This window comes from Dermatophagoides pteronyssinus, unplaced genomic scaffold (genome assembly GCF_027571235.1).
Source record: "Dermatophagoides pteronyssinus isolate colony J.1.1.1.1 unplaced genomic scaffold, Derpt_VIB-CSIC_2022.12 sq0004, whole genome shotgun sequence".
In the NCBI taxonomy this organism is placed as follows: domain Eukaryota; kingdom Metazoa; phylum Arthropoda; class Arachnida; order Sarcoptiformes; family Pyroglyphidae; genus Dermatophagoides; species Dermatophagoides pteronyssinus.
Genome location: NW_027461528.1, coordinates 733778 through 754510, shown reverse-complemented (window position 1 = coordinate 754510; position 20733 = coordinate 733778). Strand labels below are relative to the sequence as shown.

Here is a 20733-nt window from a genome sequence, read left to right as displayed (position 1 = left end):
TGATGATCCGTATCGATTATTAATATGACAAGCGCAATAGAAACAAATGCAAGAAGAGAAAGAAATATGTTTTTATGACCATTGCCGAATGATAATTATTTTTACCTGTCACAAAAAAAACCAATTTCAAATTTTCAAAAATTTTGTTATTCAATCTAATAATAATCAAAAATGGTTTGTTTTCAGTGTTTTAAAAATTTAATTCAAATTCTTTTGATATGTTGTTTTCCACAGAAAGTGAGATAATCGCATCAAATAGTTCATCATCAATTTCAATTTTATAAATCTTTTTTTTTCTTTTCAAATGAATTTTCAAATCTCCGGGTAATCATATCATCGATAATTTCAATGATGATTTGCTTTTGATGTGTTGTTGTTGTTGTCAACGATGCATCACCAGAGATTAAACCTGAAAGAAGAAAGAAAAAAAAAATTTAATTTAAATTTTCATTGAATTTAATTATTTTTTTCCGGAGAAACTTTTTCGGGAAAAAAGAAATTCATCAAAAATTTTCTTTCCGAAAAGTTTTCCCGAAATTGTTTGTCTTTTTTTCAATTTTTTTTTTGAAAAACCTAATGATGATGATTGACAAAAATAAATGTTACCATTGTTTATTGTCAATAAATTCGGGAAAAACTTTAAAATCCAAATATAAAACACACACACATACAGAAACACAAAAGAAAAGATGATGAAACCCAGTAAAGATGATGATGACGATGCAAAAAAAAAAATATCGTCGAAGAATAAACCCCAAAGAAACTTTGAAGAATAAAGGTGCGGCAAGAAATCGATCAAATGAAAACATTTTATTGCAGCGGCAAAATTTAAAAACAGAAAAAAAATCGACGGAATCAAATCAAAAAAAAAAAAAAAAAAATATAACCCCCCACTCTCTATTGAATCATTTAGCACCACTATCATCATATTTAAATCGTTTTTTTTTAAAAAAGATCATCTCATTATCATCATCAAGATGATAATCATGGTTCGAACACACACACACAAGAATAACATCCCAAATGATGATGAACAAAAAAAAAATTTTATTTACAAATGGGCGTATCAATGCATGAAATCTTTAGAATATACACACACACACAGATATCCATTATGCTAAATATTTAATGATAATCGTGTGTTAGTGTGTGTTTGTAACAAACACTGATCAATAGATATTGATCGGTGCTTTTTTCTCTCTTGTTTTTGTTATCATTAATCATTGATGATGATTCCAGTATAAATAAGATAAAGATTCAAAGGTGAAAAAACAAAATAACGATGTTATGCAATTAGTGTTAGTGTGTGTGTGTGTGTGTGTTCAATGGCCTACTGAAAACTTTTTTTTTGAAGAAAAAAAATATGAATGGGATGAATGAATGGAATGAAAAAACTGAAAGAAGAAAAATTCAAATAAAAAAAATTGATTGTAAAATCTTCGAATAAATTGATCGATTATTGAACCTTTTTTTTTGGTTCTTGATAATGTTATTTTATTCCCGAAAAGGTATTCAAAAAGGAAATAAACGAGAATTATCTATTCATAATTACATTATTGTCGATCATCAGTAAATATTATTAACACCAAATTGAATGAGAATTGCTAAAGATTGTTTTTTTCATCTTTATTTTTCATAGGATGATGAGATAAAGTTCATAAAATGATGATAAAATATTCAACAACATCAACCAACACCTTGATCATCATCATCATTATCAAATGAATAAATAATTTCAAATCGAAAACGAACAACTAACTAACTAACTAATTATTTATCACCCAACAAACAACAAACAACCCCAAAATAGTTAATAAATTAGCTATTTAACACTTGTTTATCATCTTTATTCTTCTTCTCACTTACTATTACTATCACCTAATAGTAAATAGGTAAGGTTATCGTTAAAAAAAAACAACGATAAAACCTGGCCAACATTAATATGATGTCGATTATGATGATCAACAACAACATTGATTTTATTTCCCCCTTAAAAAAATGAATACAAAATCAGTAGATAGAAATACCTGGATATACCTGAAGCGGTACTTTGTTGTTGTCGATGTTGGTGTTTGGTGTTTGGTGTTCACGTTTTCATATTTGATTTTTTTTCATTATTGAATTTCAAAGTTTCAAATTTCTTTTTTCTGCTGTTTTTGTTTTGTTTTGGGTGAACAAAAACCTAATAAAAAGCAAATTAATTTTTCACTTCTTTCTCTCTCCTCATTTTATTGTAAAAAAAATTTGTTTTTAAATTAATTAGACTTGGATAAACGAACCAACTAATGATGCACACCAAACAAGAGCAATAAGGTGTGTGTTTTTCTGAATTTTCAACGAAAAAAAACTTTGTTTAAAAAACACCTTGTTATTTTGCACCAGAAAAGAAAAAACAATTGATCAAAAATCAATATAAATCATCAGTAAAATGAAATGTTTCCAAAACACACACACCGCGCCAACCAAAAAAAAAAAAACCAATCCAAACACGAAATATGATCGACAAGCTGATGGCACACACAGGTAAAGATTGAAAAAAAAAACAAGAGCAACCTGTCAAAATTTATTCATTCTTTTTTGTTTGATCCGTGTGTGTGTGTGTGGTGTTGGTGTGATTAGCACAAAAGAAAATTTTTCTGTTCGTTAATTTTATTTTACATCCAAAAATTTGATGATGATAATGATGATGATTATTTTTAATGGAAAATCATGACTACCATTAAAATGAAAAAAAAATTTCATAATGAAAAACACACACATATAACAAGTAAATCGTAGAACCGTCTCCGTCGTTGGAGAAATATTTCGGCAACTTTTTGATTGTTTTCTACCACTATCTAACAACAACAACAACAACAACAATGGACCGCTGAAGTTCTTTCTGGTCATCATCATCAAGCCGGTAATTGCTATTGTTTTTTTTTATTATTTGGGCAATTTATTTCGTTGATGATGATAAAGAGAATAAATTAGAGAGAGACAAAATCAGATTCTGATCAATGATGTTGATGATAATGATGATGTTTATCATTATAAATATTTTATATCCATCAAGAAAAGAAAGATAAAGAAAATAATCATTACGCGCGTTAATAAAATTTAACTCATTTCGTTATGAAGAAACGAAACGAAACGAAAATTCTGTTGGAAAAAAATTCATTTGAAAACGATGAAAAAAAATAGATGCGGATGATCAAAAGATGCTGGTGATGATGATTATCTTGTAATAAACTTCAAAACACGAATATTTTCTCTTCTTTGTACGCCAAATTTTTTCGATGAATAAACTGAAGATAATGTTTTAATTGAGTGTAATCAGAAAATGTGATTTTTTCCAACAAAAAAAAAGACTCTAATGAATATGTAATTAGTCAAAATGGAAAAAAAACAATAGCTTAATGAAAATGAAGAATAATTGAATCACACACACACACATCTTTCATCTTCTCACTCTCCTTCACAAGTCTGTCAGATTCCAAAATATCTATCATCAATGATCAGATCATTGAAATTTTGTTGATCAATTTTGTTGATATAGAAACAACAACAACAATGGATATTTATTCATGTTTAAAAAAATGATAATAATTCTTGTTGCGTGCATCATTTTTTTCACAGATTTTAATCAACGAAGAGAACGATGAATGAATAAAAATTCGTATCAATCGATTTTGATCAAAAATCTTTTGTTAACAAAGTTATTTTGGAATGTTGAACAACAGAAAAAAAATGAAATGCACGAATTTTTCGTTGATGATGGGATGTGTTTGTGAAAAAAAACAAATTTGAAATTTTTTTTCAATCTTTTGATTAAGGTCAAATGATTAGAGGTAATAAATTTTTTCGATCAAGAAAATATCGATTTTCAAGAACTTTTTCATTTTCAAAACCAAAACAAAATTATTAAATTAAAAATTTTTCAAATTTTATAGATTCAATGATGACATTTTAATGAAATTTTTCAGCAAATGCAAATGCACATTATCCATAATTTATTACCTTTATTTACCTGTAAAAAAACGTTAATAATGATCCGATAAAGCTGATTATATTTGATGAAAATAATAATCAAGATTATGGACAAAAACGATCATGGTGGTCATTTAATATTATCCACCCTTTGCGCTACAAAGGATTAATTTTGTTGTTGTTTATTTCAAATGTCATGATTATCACAAAATGGTAAAAATGGTAATGATCATTTTGGCCAAATAATTATCATGTTTTCTTCTTGGTTTTTGGTTTTTCTCTGCTTGCTTGATTATATCGAATGAATTTTGATTTTTGTCATAAAAAGCAGATTCAATTGCGTGTCCAGTTAAATAATAATGTTGATGACAGTTTGTTCCAATTGGAACAACAACAACAACAAAAAAATGGATTAAATTTGGTTTACCTGAAATGTTTTTTAACATTGTTATTTGTCCTTGTTTTTGTTATTTTTGATTATTCATATTTGATGATAGGTTGATTTCATCTAAACACTATAGTCAAGTACAATAAATGACTGACTGACGGAATGATATTATCCAGAAAAAAACCAAAAAGAATCCGGAATAACAGAATGTGCAAATATGCAAAAAAAATGATCCTTTTAATTAATAATCAACCAGGCGACATTGTTGAAAGTAATTTGTTGTTGTTGTTGTCCAAAATATGAGAAAAGAGAGAGAAAGAAAAAATGTTATGGATACGAGGAGATGACAGACAAGGAAAACATTGTTTAACTCTGAAATGAATAACGAAATTTCAGAATCTAAATAAATGATTTGAATTGCGCACATACACACATAACTATTGGACTATTTTGACTTTTTGTTATTCCATTTGTTGTTGACTAGCTTGAATATGACAGATAGGACAGTAGAGTTGATAGATTTGTTTCAAGAAAGTTTCCCAAATTTTCCGAAATGAACAAAAAACACAATGAATAAATGAATGAAATGACTATGATGATGATGATGATTATTATGATGATAACATAATCCAATTGATGCTTCCGGATATTATCTATATTCAACAAATTCAAACAAACAAACATTATTATTATTATTACTATGATCAAAATTGATCATATATGATTATCTTTGATTATCAAATCTTTCGTTTCATTTTGTTTCGTTTTATTGTGATTAATCATCATATAAAATGAAATGAAATGAATGAATGAAAAAATTCACATCAACAACAATCTTCTTGTTGTTGTTGCTGTTTAAGCGGCAAATAATTATTATCAAGTTTAAGGCTTGGCCCTTTTGATTCATTCCATCCTAGGATTTTGTTGTTTTTGTTGAAACGAAACATAAACAGCAAATTTGATCTAATAATGATTTTGTTCATTCGATTCATCTAATCTCACAAAATCCTTATACCAATATGATTGTGATAATAAAGTTGGCTATTTTGTTGTTGTTGATGATGATAATCATAATGATTATGATTATGATGATACCTACCTGTATTATATTTTCTCCCCAAAAATTCATTCATTCATTATATACAATGAATGTGTCAAATTAGATTTTCTTTCACTTCTTCTTCTTCTTCTTCATCTTCTGTTTTTTCCACCTTTCAGATTTTCAGATTTATTTACCTGGCGCTACCAATTATCTTTGTTTTCGTTTTGTTTTTCTCTCAATATTCCATAATGTTCAATAATAACTCCGGTATTTTTTCAAGTTAGCACTCAATGGTTGTTTGTTGTTTCTTGTTCATTTAAATCGATGATGATTAAATCAAAACAACAACAGTGACAACGAGAAAATGATTAGCAAAGAAACTCTATATGGATGTCAATAGGATATTTGTTTTAAAACAAAGAAAACCCTCTTTAAAAAAGTCACAAAAAAAAACAGAAAACCTGAATGATTTGCTTCACTGATCTTTCGAAACTATTTATTTATTTAAAATGAAAATTTTTAAATTTTTGAAAATTTTATTTATTTATTTTAACTTTTACAGAACAAAATAAAAGTAAATATTTTTTCATTCAACCTGAACAAAATTTTAAAACAAAAAACAAATGATATGTCGCGTTTATATAATTCATTTATATAATTTTCCATGATTTACATTTGCTTTGCTTTTTGTTTTATGTTGAAATTAATTTGCTTGTCAATCTGGAAACAAAACAGGAATGCTCTCATCATCATTATTCAGGTAGTAATCAATAGGATCATCATCATCAAAATCATCAAAGATTGGAGAAAAACTTCAAAAAAGATATTGAAAAATGAAGATCATCATCGATTCAATTAACCAAACAAAAATAATAAAGATTAAAAAAATAGAATCCAAAAACAATGAAATTAGTTTAGTTAGTTTAGAAGTCAACTCGTTATTTACATGTAAATAACTAAAACTTTTTTCAAAAAAAAAAGAGGTGTGGCCATTCACATTGATCATCTTAGATAATATTATGAAAATCTATTGGTTAATGAATAAAAATGGGCGGTCCTATTCGATTGTATATAAATGAATTACAAAAAGAATTGATCAATAAAATGATTGGTTAGTTAAAAGATAAAGTAGGCGGAGCTTAAATCTATGTGTGTGTATTGGATGAATTTCTCTCTTTTTCATTCATTCATTCTCTCTCTCTTTCAAGTAAAAAATGTAGAGGCAATTTCTGTTTGATGATGATGATTGAAAATTAGTTGTAAAATAACTTCAATTTATAAGCTTTACGAACAAGTGAATTTAATCTAATTTTTTTCTTCCCTTTTTTTTTATTTATTTATGGCTAATACACATGCAGTGACGTTAAATCATTTGCTCCGGTAGTTTTTTTTTATTAAATGTAGTGGTCCACAATAACGATGATATGTAAAAACATCACCATAGCAACCGACCAAACAACATTTAGAGAACTAAATGAAAAGAAATAGAAAAAAAAAGAAACTTGAATAGCCACAAGCCGATAGCCACACACACACAGGTAACACAGGTAAATTTATAAATTCAGATCTAGTTTATATCTCGTTCGTATTGGTTGTGTGAATGTTTTTCATGTTTTCTTTGCTTCAATTTTACGCATTGCAATACACAGTGTATTTATTTATTAGATTTTTTTTTGTTACATAATATGATTCGGTAATTTCAATCATTCATTTCAAATTAGATAATCATCATTATTGATCAGTATTTATTGATTTTTTTTTCTTCTTCGATTATGTGATAAATTCAACCAGTAAATGTGACTATTTTGTTATGCAAATGAAATTGTTTTATTCGATCTCTATTGTGTGTGTGCCCGTGTTGGTCTGTTTATTTGTTTACCATTTTCAATCAATCAATCATCAAATACCTCAAATTCAAAGATAAACCTATATAAATTCGATCAAAAATCACATGATTTGTCATTGAAACATAAATCAAATTCATTTTATTAATTGATTTAAACCAAAACAAAAACAAAAAGGTATGATTTCAATCACTTGTCGAACAAACAAACAACAAAAACATCAACATTTTTTTTCATTGGAAATTCCTTTTTCATATCTTTGTTTTTCAATCAAAATCTTCAAGAAAAAAAAACTTGTAGATATTTCATTAGATAATTGAATATTTTAGTTTTTTTAGAAGAAAAAAACATCTTTTTTGCGACATTATTTTTAGCGCCCCTTGAAGCATTTTGTCCATTTTGTGGTCAATCTTTGTGTTTCAATCTTGTCATTTTAACGAAAACGACTAATTGACAAGTTACACAATACAGATACATATTTTCATTAAAAATCCATAAGATAATAGCCCAATCAATTAGTGTGTGTGTGTTTGTGTTGAATTCGCATCAACGGCATCATATTTCAATGATGTGATTGGATGATGATAAAAATCAAATAATGGCATCATCATTATAATGTATTTTTCAAATGTTTTTTTCCTTCTCATTTTTTTGCTAATGTTGTTATTGAAGATGATGATAATGACGATGACAAGATTAAAAAATGAATTAAGATAACAGTGGATTATAACAACCACTAACAACATTATTGAAAATGTAAACAAAAATGAATTTTTACTTTTAAAATACATTTTTTTTATTTCCATATTTTGTCACGAAAGCATATCTATGGAGAATATAAGAATGTTAAAAAAGTTGTTTGATTGTTTGTTTTTTCAATTAGACAGGTTTTGAATGTTTTCACTTCATAACATTAGCTATATCAAATGTGTTTTTCATATACAGTTTTTGAATAACCCTTTTTTATTTCTCGTTACAAACTTAACAATGATATATTTCGATAATTGCTCAATTTTTTCAATATCATAATCATGTAAGATATCCGTGTGAAATTTTCCGAATAAAACAAAACAAAAATTCGGGTCAATTTTCTGTCAAATTTCTCCCTCTCTCACATTTTAAACTAATTATAATACAAATTAGTTGTTGTTCAATCAACAACAACAACAACAACAACAAAGCAAGGGCATTAAATTAACAACAACAATCCACTAAGAGAAAATTAAAAACTGAATTCAATTCGTCAACAACAAAAACAATGATAAATTTATTTTCAGTTTTCTTATTAAATCCGGTTGAATGAATTGAATAATAAACATATTGTGTTCACACATATATAATGACAATCAAATTATCATCAAACAGTAATAAAAAGCACACAGCAAGAATAAAAAGCAAGAGAAAAGATTTCATCCATTAAAAATTAGTGCGAGAGTGATATTTATCGTTGATTGCAAAAAGAATTAAGAAAAATCAAAAGAAAACTTTTAAGACAAGAGATTTTTCCGTATAATGTATTCGTCGATGGTGGTGGGTGCAATATCTAATTTACTGTCCACCATCATCATCGTTTATGATCACCAATGGTAACAAACGGAACGAACGAACGAAAAAACAACACAAAACCGGACAATCGTCACGCTAAACTGGCCATCATCATCATCATCATCATTCAGAGATTTAGTTAGTCAATCTTGTTCTGGATGGACATTTATCCAACGAAAAAAAAAAATGTTGTTCAATGTTGCTAATGATTATATTCGGTGTGTATGTGTGTTTGTGTATAATCATCTCCATAAAGATCTCAAACCAAGCATAAATCTCTTTTTCTCTCCCTTATTAAATGTTTTTCTATCTCACTTATTTTACTTATTCGCGTTTTTTTTTATTTGATGGCCAGTTAATAAATGATATGACATGATATTATTAGATTATCGTATTCAAGATTGAAACAAAAAAACAACAAAAACAACAAAAAAATTCTCATCGAAAAACGAAACAAACGAAGCAAAGTTACCATTATTTCGTTCGTTCGTCTGTTCGTTTGCATGTTAATTTTTAGCTGTTAACGCGTTCGCTACCGGAGATTTCGAAAAACACATAGAACTACAGCAAATAAACGACGCATATATGCGTCGCTGGTAGGGAACGCGTTAAATATTTCAGAATGTAAAGTTGAATGCAGGTAACATAAGCAAAAGCAAAAAACGGTGTTTGTTTGTTTGAATAGTGGACATTAATAATGATGATGATGAGATAATTATTTTAATTAATTAAATCTACATATTTATAAATGAATATAAATTACTAATGAATAAATGCAATTATTTCATTATTTTTTCCCAGATTTTTTTTTTGGCTGAAAAACAAAATCAGATTATCTTTTTTTTTTTCTTCTACGGATTTTTTTTTGACATTGACATCGACACAGTCAGCAAACATAAAGCATATCTTTTCCAAATGATAATAATCTTTTGATCTCTCTTGAAAAATTTATAAATCGAAAAAATTATTCTGGAAATTTTAGTTCGTAATTCTTTCGTTCTTTGTGGCTTGAAATTCATTTGTTTCAATGATTGATTGTGAAAAAGATATCCATTTAAATAATCAACCCAAACAACAACAACAACAACAACAAGAATTTGGTCAATTTGATAAAATTCTTCATAATCATCAAAAATTGATTGAAAAAGAATTGTTATTATTACAACAACAGCACCAACAACAACAATCTACAATTAAATCAGATAAACAACAACAACAACAACAACAACAACACCTTCCAATGGGTATGGGGGTGTTGCCAGTACCAGATTTTATTGATCATCATTTAAGACATCATCATCATCATCTTACACACCATCATCAACAACAACAACACAATCAACAGCAGCAGCAACAACAACAAAATCTACTTAATCAACATCATCATCATCATAATCAGCTTTTAAATAAGCTGAATATGATTAATAATCATCCATTTAAACAACATCAACAACAACAATCACAACGTGATCAATTAATTGCATCGATTTCGGCATTTGAATCAGCAGCATTTGCTGCTGCTGCAGCTGCAGCTGTTGCATCATCATCATCATCAACATCGGCTACAACGCCACCAATATCATTACAACAACAACAACCACAGAATTTAACCATTTCAATGAATAACGGTAATCATCAAGATAATAATGATGGTGATCATTTAATCGATAATAATGATGATTGTGATGATGATGATGTCCGTGGTGATAATGATAGTGTTAATGATGATAATGATAATAATGGTGATGATGATGATGATGACGATGATCTAATGAGTATTAAGGTGGATGAAGAAGATAAAGATGATGATGATAATGATTTATTTGTAAGTAACTTTTGTCATTTGTAAAATTCATTTACATTTCCATTTTCAAAAGGTTAAAATAATTGAAAATTTTGTTTAATTAAATTAAAGGAAAATGAACAAACAACAAAACATCGATCAACAGCAATAACCTCGTCAGCAACAGCATCGACTACATCGGCAACAATGCTAAATCAACAACAACAACCGCAACATCATCGTCCATTAATGCCACCAACAATGTCAACAAGACATTTATATGATCCAAATATGCATAATCGTCATCATCATCATCATGGACATTCAGATGATTTTCCAAAACGTAAACAACGTCGTTATCGTACAACATTTACTAGTTTTCAATTAGAAGAATTGGAAAAAGCATTTTCACGTACACATTATCCGGATGTATTTACAAGGTAAATGAATGAATAATCAATTATCAGTCAGTCTAAACAAACAGGAAAGAATCCATTTCAATTCCTAAACACAAATCCTACACACACAAAAATCTAAATTGAAAAAAAAATTTCATTATCACTCATCATTCGCCAATCAAAATAATGATGATAATTATAATCACACACACATACTTACCAAAAAAAAATAAAATAAAATAAAATGGTCGATATCAACCATTTTCAGTTAGTCAGATAATAATTTTATTTTTTTGCTGATATGATTTCAAATGACCGGCAATCAAATAAGATAAATTTAATAAAAAAAATTTAAAATTTCAAAGAAAAAAAAATTTAATTTATTCTCTCTCTCTCTCTCTCTCTCTCTCTCTCTCTCTCTCTTTCTCTCTCTCTCTCTCTCTCTCTCTCTTGGCATCACCGATCAGAAGCAAAAAAAAACCTAATGATAATAATAACACCATTTTTTGGCCATGTTTTTTTTCCTCTGAATTTTTTCATATCATATCACATCTTTTTTTTCTTTTTCTTCTTTCAAATATGATTATATCGATTTGAAAAAAAAATTTCGGCTTCATACTGTGTAAGTGACACACACACACCTGTGTGTGTGTGTGATCTTTGCATCATTTTCATCCTGGTCTTCAAGATATTTATTTCATTTCATTTCATTTGCACTGTGATTATCAGCAACAGCAAAAGAAAAAACACATTTTAAAAATTGATTACTTTAAATATCCTCTTCTCTCTCTCTCTCTCTCTCTCTCTCTTGGTTTTTTCTTTCAATCAAGTTTCAATTTTCTCCACACACACACAGACACAATTCCATCGAAACACTAAAAAAAATATCCAGCAAGAGAGAGAAAAGATGAAATTTTTGAAATGAAATTAAAAAAAAATTTGAGAATCTTTTAAGATTTTAAAAATCACGAAGGAAATATAATCCACATACAAACAAACAAACACACATAGTTTGTTTAATCATGTAATTTATGGAAAACGAAAACGATCATCATCATCATCATCATCGCCAGTAATCAGTGATCAGGTTTATACAATGAAAATAATGAATTTTTTTTAATATTAATAAAAACCTGATGAAATGAAATTTTATTTGATGTTTTTTGTTTCCAATGAAATGAAATGAATTTGAAACATTTTGATTTCGGAAATCAGTAATGATTATTTTTTTTAAAAAAACGATGTAACAAACATGTTTTTTAGTGTGTGTGTGCTGAAAAGAAAAAAAAATCAAAAATTAATTTAATTGCCTTTAAATTGGACTCAATGAAGATGATGATGATGATGATGATGATGATGATAAACTTGTATGATGGTGCCATTAATGATGATGATAATGATGATTATTATCAACACCGAAATGACGTTTATTTCTTGTCAGTTTTCTTACATTCTCTCTCTCTCTCTCTCTCTCTCTCTCTCTCTCGCTGTATATGTTCTCAAATATATCAAATTTCGAGGCCATTTTTATAAATCTAATTATTTTATCAATATTGATTTGATTCGATAATTGAGTTTTTCATTTCTTTCTTCATTTTGAAAATTTCATTTCATTTGGTCGTTAATTTGATCAAAAAAAAAACTTCTACGGAATCACAAGACGATTATATACACTGAAGAATGTCAATGAATTACTAATCTAATATAGAAAGTAGAGAGGAAAAATATGTGGAGAAAATTATCATTTTTTTTTGGTTTTAAGGAATTATCATCGAATGAAATGAAAATACAAGTTTGATGCTGCTCAAATGGCCATCCATTTATCCTGTTCTTCATGCTCCTCATGTTCTTCATTTTCTTCGTTTTTCTTTTTTCCATTTTTTTTCCTTAATTGTAATTAATATTTCAATTTGCCGATTACACACATTACATGCATACATACATTGAAATTGAAAGACAGACACATTTTTAAAAGGCAATCCAATAATGAATTATCGCTTGTTATTTCGAAAAATAATAATAATAATCATCATTATTAATTACATAAATTAAATTGTCCATTTACAAGCATCGAAAAGCAAAAGCAAAAAAAAAATGAATAATTTTGAAAATTCAATTTAATTTCTCTCTCTTCTCTTTTGCTATGTTATTTCTGACATTTTCAGATTAGAAGAAAAAATTTTTTTTTCTCATCAAAATGACAGAGATGAAGCAAAACAACAACAACAAGAAAATCCTATTTGTCTTATGATGATGATGATGTTGGAAGTGTAAATGAAGATAAGAAAAATTATTATGAACAAAATTTGATTGGTTTGATTCAGTTGATTAGTTTGGTTGGTTGGTTGATTGGCGTGGGTATTCTATATGTATTCTGTTTTAATATGCAATCAATTTGGTTAATGATGACCATTACTAATTATCATCATCATCATTATTATTTAGTTAATGTTTACAATGAATGACATTAATGTTTTTAAAAGAATCAAAAATCAAAAATCAAATGCAGCTGCTGCCTAATCGATTTATTGAAGAAGAAAAAAATGAAAAATGATATTTGGATTTAATTAAGTTGTAAAATTATCATTTTTGTCTTTTTTTCCTTAAAAAATAACCAAATATAAATGTTTTTTCATCCAAAGCAATTGATAATTGATATTCCATTGCTGTCCATGTAATGTAATAATTGATTTTTTTTGAATAACTAAATTAAGTAAATTTTCAAGTTAACAAACAAAAAAACGATAATGATGATTATGAAGAATATTAAGTTATCAATCATAATTTCATTGATATCTTAGTGGTAGTAGGCCAGATCATCGCATGAATATTATTCTTTTTTGAACGAATTTATCATCATTTCCATTCATCCACATATATCATTATTGGCCATTTATAATGATAGTGTTGTCGATATATAAAAAGCTTAATGGTGGTTATGATGATGATGGTGGTGGTTAATGTTGTTCTTCAAGACGATCGACAACATTTTTTTGACCATGATGATGATGATGATCAATGATGAGATAATAGCCATCGTAACATGTCTGTCTGCCATAGATATCTGTATTTAAATTACAAAAATAAAAAAATATTTGTTAATAGCTATCATACATACATATCATCATCATGTTGATAATAACCATTCGGTCAATAATAAATGGTTGAAAATTATTATCAAATTGAAAGAAAACTAGATGATTTTCTTTCCAATAAATAACTAATTGATCATTGTTTGGTTAACCACACACATGGATTTAATAACTTGAAAAAAAACGTAACTGTATTGGAATTTTGTATCTGTTTAAAAAAGAATTTTAGTTACTGATGATGATCAATATGTTTTCGGTGATTTTGTATCACGTTTATCAAATTAAAATTCTTTTTGCTGCTGTAATTCAATGTCTTCTTAATTTCATTGTGTTTCTCGTGCAAACATCATATAAAAATCATTGTTTACATTCAAAATTATTATCCACCGCAATGTAATCCAAGGTTAATTGGATTCAACAACAACAAAAACATCAATCATAATAGCTAATTGATTTGAACAAAAATGAGACACCTGAATTATAATGATAATATAATAATAATAATATGTGAAAGTTATCAATCAAAAAACAAAAGCATTATGATTACAAATCTATTATATTAAAAACCATTTTTTTTCCCATAAACAATGATTATTATAATGATAATTAAATACATTTTTGGGTATTATTTTCTGTTTTTCCCCCGGATATTAAAAAAATTTGACTGATTTTTTTTCATTTAATCTATACTCTATTGTACAGAGAGGAATTGGCCATGCGTGTTGATTTGACCGAAGCAAGAGTTCAGGTATGTTTTAAAAAAAATTGTCCAAAAAACAACAAAATCATGATTATTTTGGATTATTTTAATGATAATCTTGAGATTAATTGAAATGAAATTTTCTTTTCTTTTTTTAATTTGAATCCAAAATGATTAAAAATTCAAGGTTTGGTTTCAAAATCGTCGTGCTAAATGGCGTAAACAGGAAAAAACAACAACAACAACACCAACAACAATGACAATAACAACATCAACAACACCTACTACTATTGGTAGTAATAATAATAATGGTGGGGGAAGTGGTGGTGGTCAATCATCGGGTAATGGCAATAATAATAATAATGGTTCCAATAATAATATTCATTCATCATCACCTCATCAATCATTTTATCATCAAACTGCGCATCATCCGTATGGTGTAGGTGGAATATCCAATTTAATGATACCAACATCAACATCATCATTATCATCACCACCACCCTTACATTGTACATCATTTAATAATAATAACGGTAATACTGGCAGTAGTAGTAGTCATAGTATTAGTCCATTACATTTAGTACCGCCTATACTTCCGTCTCATTCATCAACATTGGCGCCGCCTACTTCTATTTCATCATCAACATCATCATCATCATCATCAACATCATCATCGGCAACATCATTACATAATCAAGCGAATAATAATAATGATCCAACATCATCATTATTGACACCGATTACATCCGCATCATCATCGATAAATCATCAATTTTTTGGATCACATGCAGCAGCTGCAGCAGCTGCTGCTGCTGCTGCATTATCTGCTGCATATCGTAAACAAGCAATGGCTAATATGTTGCAGCAACAGCAACCAACAACGCCCACATCATCATCATCATCATCAGCTTTATTAGAACAGTCAATAAAATCCTGTATGTCAAATTATGCAAATAGCAATTCAATGCTTGGACCAAATCTTTCATTTGGATTTCCAGCCACTAATGCATTTGCAATGCGTGAATTAGGTTTAGCATATTCACATTTATTTCCACCACCACCTCCACCACCACCACCACCGCCATCTCAATCATCATCAACAACATCACCATTTGGAAATATATCACCATTTTTTTCACCATATGCTTCAGCAACAAATTCATTTCAAAGTCTTTTAGCATCATTATCATCATCATCACCAACATCTAATACAGCGCAACATTTACAGAAAAATAAATCATTATATGATGATGCTATAACAAAATTATCAATGCAATTTCCCACCAATATTAACACCAATTCATCAATTGGTAATCCTTTGTTAGATATACCGAATAGTATGGCACCAACATTGAATAGTCTTTTTCATTATCATCAACAAAATAATCAACAACAGCAGCATCATTGTTCATCATCACCACCATCAACAGCAATGGATAAAGATCATCAACATAATAATAATCGTATACGATCATCAATAAAATCACCATCAATCAATGATAATGATGATGGATCAATAATGAAATCATCAACAACAGCAACAGGAACATCATCTTCATTAATGATATTAACTGGTAGTGATGATGATTCACAAACAGATATTAGTGAAAATTCATCACCAAATCATAATAGTAAAAATGAACATCAACATCATCAACAACAACAACAACATTCATCAAGATCACCATCACCATCACCATTATTATGCAATAAAGATGAAACATTATCATCAACAAACAATGATCAATCAATATCGACAAATTCGGGTAAATCATCATCATCATCATCGGCTACTACTAATAATACAAACACCAATAATACTACTGCTGCTGCAACAATTTAGTCAAATTCCAAGATGGAAAAAAATTTCCCATAAAACAATTACCACCAAAGCAAAAAAAAAAAAAATGAGCAGTATTTTTTAGTCAAAAAAAAAATTCTTCTGAATCATCATCATTATCAATTTCATTTTCATTTTCATTATCATTTCGTGATTCTTGTCGAAATTCTTTTTAGTTTTTTCAAGAAAAACACATTGTAAACATACACAAACGACCTAGACTCAAATTATTTATTTGATCATCCTCATCATCATTGATATTGAAAAAAATTTTCAAATACCATTCTCATCATCATCATCATCAACTTAACAAGATAATCACGTTTGTTTTGTTTTGATTTGTTTGTTTCTGTGTAAAAAAAAATTATCAAACATTAAAGGAATGTTCACGAAATTCCCAAAAAAATGACTATTTTAGTTATTATCAACTAATTGATCATATAAACATCACCAATACTACTACTACTATTAGATAAAATATAACAATTTGTATCAACGATCATCATAATCATCATTAAAAAATTATTTCGTGAAAATTCATTGAACAAAATCATTATTATTATTATGATATGATATTCATTACAAACATTCATTGGCTAATTATTATTATTATCAATTTTCATTACATTCTTTAATTATAATTGTCATTATAAATCGAAAAAAAAATTACAAAATGATGATCATCATTTCGTTTGTTTGCTTGTTTATTTTGTTCTGATAATGTTTGTAACAATTAACCTTTGAAAGTTTGAAAAATTTAGAAAAAAAAATTCTTTTGTTTTTTTTCACCCACACATAAACACGACAATAAAAACACAATTATCAATTATCAAACTTCGAAAAAACAAAACAAAACAAAACATTCATTACATTTGATCAATCAAAGAAAAGAAAAGAAAAGAAATTAAAAATCCTATAATAAATAAATAAATGAAAAAAAAAAATTATTTGAAATTTTCGTTTGGTGGTTTCAAAATTCAATTGATGCTTTCTGTGTGTTTGTTTGCTTGTGTCTTGCTTGCGTTTTGGTTGTTGCCGAATTTTTTCCCTAATTTGATTCATTTGATGGTTTTTTCTTTTCTACTCTTTTCGGATATAAATGGATGGCCTCAATTTTGTTTAAGTATTTTTTCAGTTTTGTTCTGTTCTGTTGTTTCCAAACTATAAATTATCTTTAATTGAATAATAATTTATAGTCCATAATCATTATTTGGAATGATTTTTCTTTTTCTTTGATCATCATTGAGGATGCATTTTGAAATAATTTTTCGGTAAAATTGGAGCAATTTTCTTCGTTTCTTTTCAGACAAAATGAATGTATAAAACAACAGAAAATGTGTACACGACAGGATGTCTCCATTTATCATTTTCTTCTATGATGTTTGCCTAAATAATTTAATTTCATAGCCATCTTAGCTAATAAACCCAGTCAATTTTTTCATGCACTTTAAGATTGTAAAATTGAATAAGTTAAGTAACTACAATCGCGATTATATAACCTTAATCAACTTATCAATCAATCAATCATTTGGTTTTGGATTGATTGATTGATTGTGAATTCAATAAATCACAAATTAGCAAAATTTCAAATGGAAAAATTGATCATTTATGGTTCCATTCTATTGATCATCATTCATCATTGATCAACCTTTTATCGATCAATTTTTTTTTTTGGCCAGCCAATATCAAATTATCATTTTCTACATTTATTTAACTCGAAACTGAATTTGATGCATGAATAACTTTCAAGCTATACACACACATTTTTTGGTGGGGAAAGAATGTTGTAATTTTCAAAAAAATCTATAGATTTCATTCATCATTTCACGCAAAAAAAAACTAACTAACTATATCGATCTAATTGACTCAACAATATAATTTTTTTTTGTTGGTTGTTCAAAAATTCAATTATGGTTTGAATTTCCATCATATTTGATCTTTGATGACGACGACGACAATTTTCTTTCATCAACAGAAAAAAGGTAACCAAACAAAAAAAAAGACAAAAATTGAACCAAGGTGTGTGATGGATGATGACATTTGTTATGATCACATTCATTATGATCATATTGCATGATGTTTTCATGATGATCATTATAATCATATGATGATGATGATGACAGGACAGACTGTATATAGACCAAAATAACAACAAGAATCTTGTAGTTGTTTGACGATGATTACACCTTGGATATTGATCAATAAGGAAAAAACCAATTTTTTTCTTACCTGGCGAAGGTAAAAAATTCAATTTAATTTTGTTATTTTTTTAAAAAAAGAAAAAAAAATCGATAACAATGTTTACACAATAAACAACAACTACACTGCATATTACACATCAACGTCAAATTATTGTTTGTTTGTTTGTTTGGCAAATTGAAATTCATTTTTTTATCTCCCTTTGTTTACCTTTATTCAGTTATCAATTACTATTTTTTTGAGTTATTAGTTAGTTAGGTAGTTTTATTTTTGAAAAAAATGACTAATTATTTCATCATCCTGTCAATCATTTTTTAAAAAACAAAACGGAAAAAACAATCTTTTTCGAAACAACAACAGCTAATTGATCCAAACAAATTGATCCAATGTCAAATGAATTGATTGCGTGTGTGTTTTGTGTGTGAGAATATTTTCCGTTTTTGTTGTTCAATAATGTTCATAATCAATTATCAGTTGTTAATATTGTCAGAAAACAAAAATTACTTAAAACAAAACTTTTGAAAACTGGAAAAAAAACTAATCATATTTTGACAAAATTATGTCATAATTTCACTAACCATTTATTCGCAAATAGTCATTTTCACCCAAAAAGATAATAAACTGGAAAAATGAAATGAAATGAAATTTTTCGGATTACAATCCATAATCATCATGATAATGATGATTATAATAATCATAATCATAACCGAAATGAACGAAAAAGAATTGTAAATTGAAAATCTCCTTTGATCAATCGTGATATTTTCATTTTCATTTTCATTTTTATCAAAATCAAAAAAAAAAACCAAAACAGAAGAATGAAAATGTAAATGTAAATCCCCTGATCCAAATGAATAATGTTCGCATATTGTTGTTGTGATTGTCGTTATTATTTTATGATTCGTTTGTTTGTTTGTAAAATGAATGAACTTTATTATAAAAATCAATTAACAATATAATTAACATTCAGTGTGTTTTAATTTTCTACGTTTTTTTTTATTTCTCATTTTGGTTTAATATCACACAAACATAATAATAATAATAACATCGACATTAAAAAAACAACATAGTATGGTCATAATAAATGTAATTTTCGTTCGTTTTTTCATTTCGGTTTTGGTTTTTTGGTGATTAAATGAAAAGCAAAGCCAGTGGGGAAGAGAATAAAAAAATGTCAAATCAAGTATGGATTAATTTATTTCTCGTTGCTTGTTTGTTGTATGTTTTTTTTTCTCCCAAATTTTAATCCTGTTTAAATGAAAATGAAACTGGTTTTCTGGACGTTGATGATGATGATGATGATGACCTTATCCAGGTAAAATTACTGTAGCGTTACTGTTTTTTTCAGTCTTTCTGTGTGTCTGTTTCGACACGTATTACACAAGGGAAATATTAACTTCACGGGGGGAAAAAACATAGCAAAAACACCATCGATCCAAAAAGACAGAAAAAGTAGGGGGTGTTTTTCGGTTCCAGAAATGATTTTGACCATCATAATTTCATGTTGTTGTTGTTCTGGTTGTTGTTGTCAAAATGAATTACATATCATCATTGGAAGAATCCAACAACCAAACAACAATCAGAAACAAAAAATCTCACCGAAATAACATTGATCATTTGAATGTACATAATGATTATTTGTGTGTGATCATTAGCTCATCATCAATGGCTAAATGGCTAAATTACGTGCTAATGGTTTTTTTCACTGAAGTTTATGAAAAATTAGGAATAAGCCAGAAGCAGAAATTTTCAATTCAAAAAACATGATTTTTTTGTTTCTGATTCAATTGGAAAAAAAATATTTTTTTAATTCAATTTTTTTCCATTTTCAATCATCATCAACAACAACCATAATTTACATAAAACCTATTTGGTTATCTTTGATCGAAATTCTTTTTATCAAATAATCTGGTTGCAAATGGATAATGAAAAA

General features: G+C 27.6%; 1 protein-coding gene across 1 annotated transcript; it reads left to right on the top strand.

The window, feature by feature from the left end:
- Nucleotides 1-6905: 6905 nt before the first annotated feature.
- Nucleotides 6906-17479, top strand: LOC113798917 (uncharacterized). The gene is made up of 5 exons (XM_027349504.2): nt 6906-7420; nt 9590-10613; nt 10704-11011; nt 14764-14809; nt 14949-17479. Exons 2-5 carry the CDS (start codon nt 9816-9818, stop codon nt 16602-16604), a joined length of 2808 nt encoding a protein of 935 aa, XP_027205305.2. The 5' UTR covers nt 6906-7420; nt 9590-9815; the 3' UTR covers nt 16605-17479.
- The last annotated feature ends 3254 nt before the right edge of the window (nt 17480-20733 follow it).

Coding starts and splice junctions, on each gene's coding strand:
- LOC113798917 (XM_027349504.2), top strand. CDS start 9,816: ATGATTGATTGTGAAAAAGATATCCATTTAAATAATCAACCCAAACAA. Junction 10,614..10,703: donor ATGATGATAATGATTTATTT/GTAAGTAACTTT, acceptor ATTAAATTAAAG/GAAAATGAACAAACAACAAA. Junction 11,012..14,763: donor TATCCGGATGTATTTACAAG/GTAAATGAATGA, acceptor TCTATTGTACAG/AGAGGAATTGGCCATGCGTG.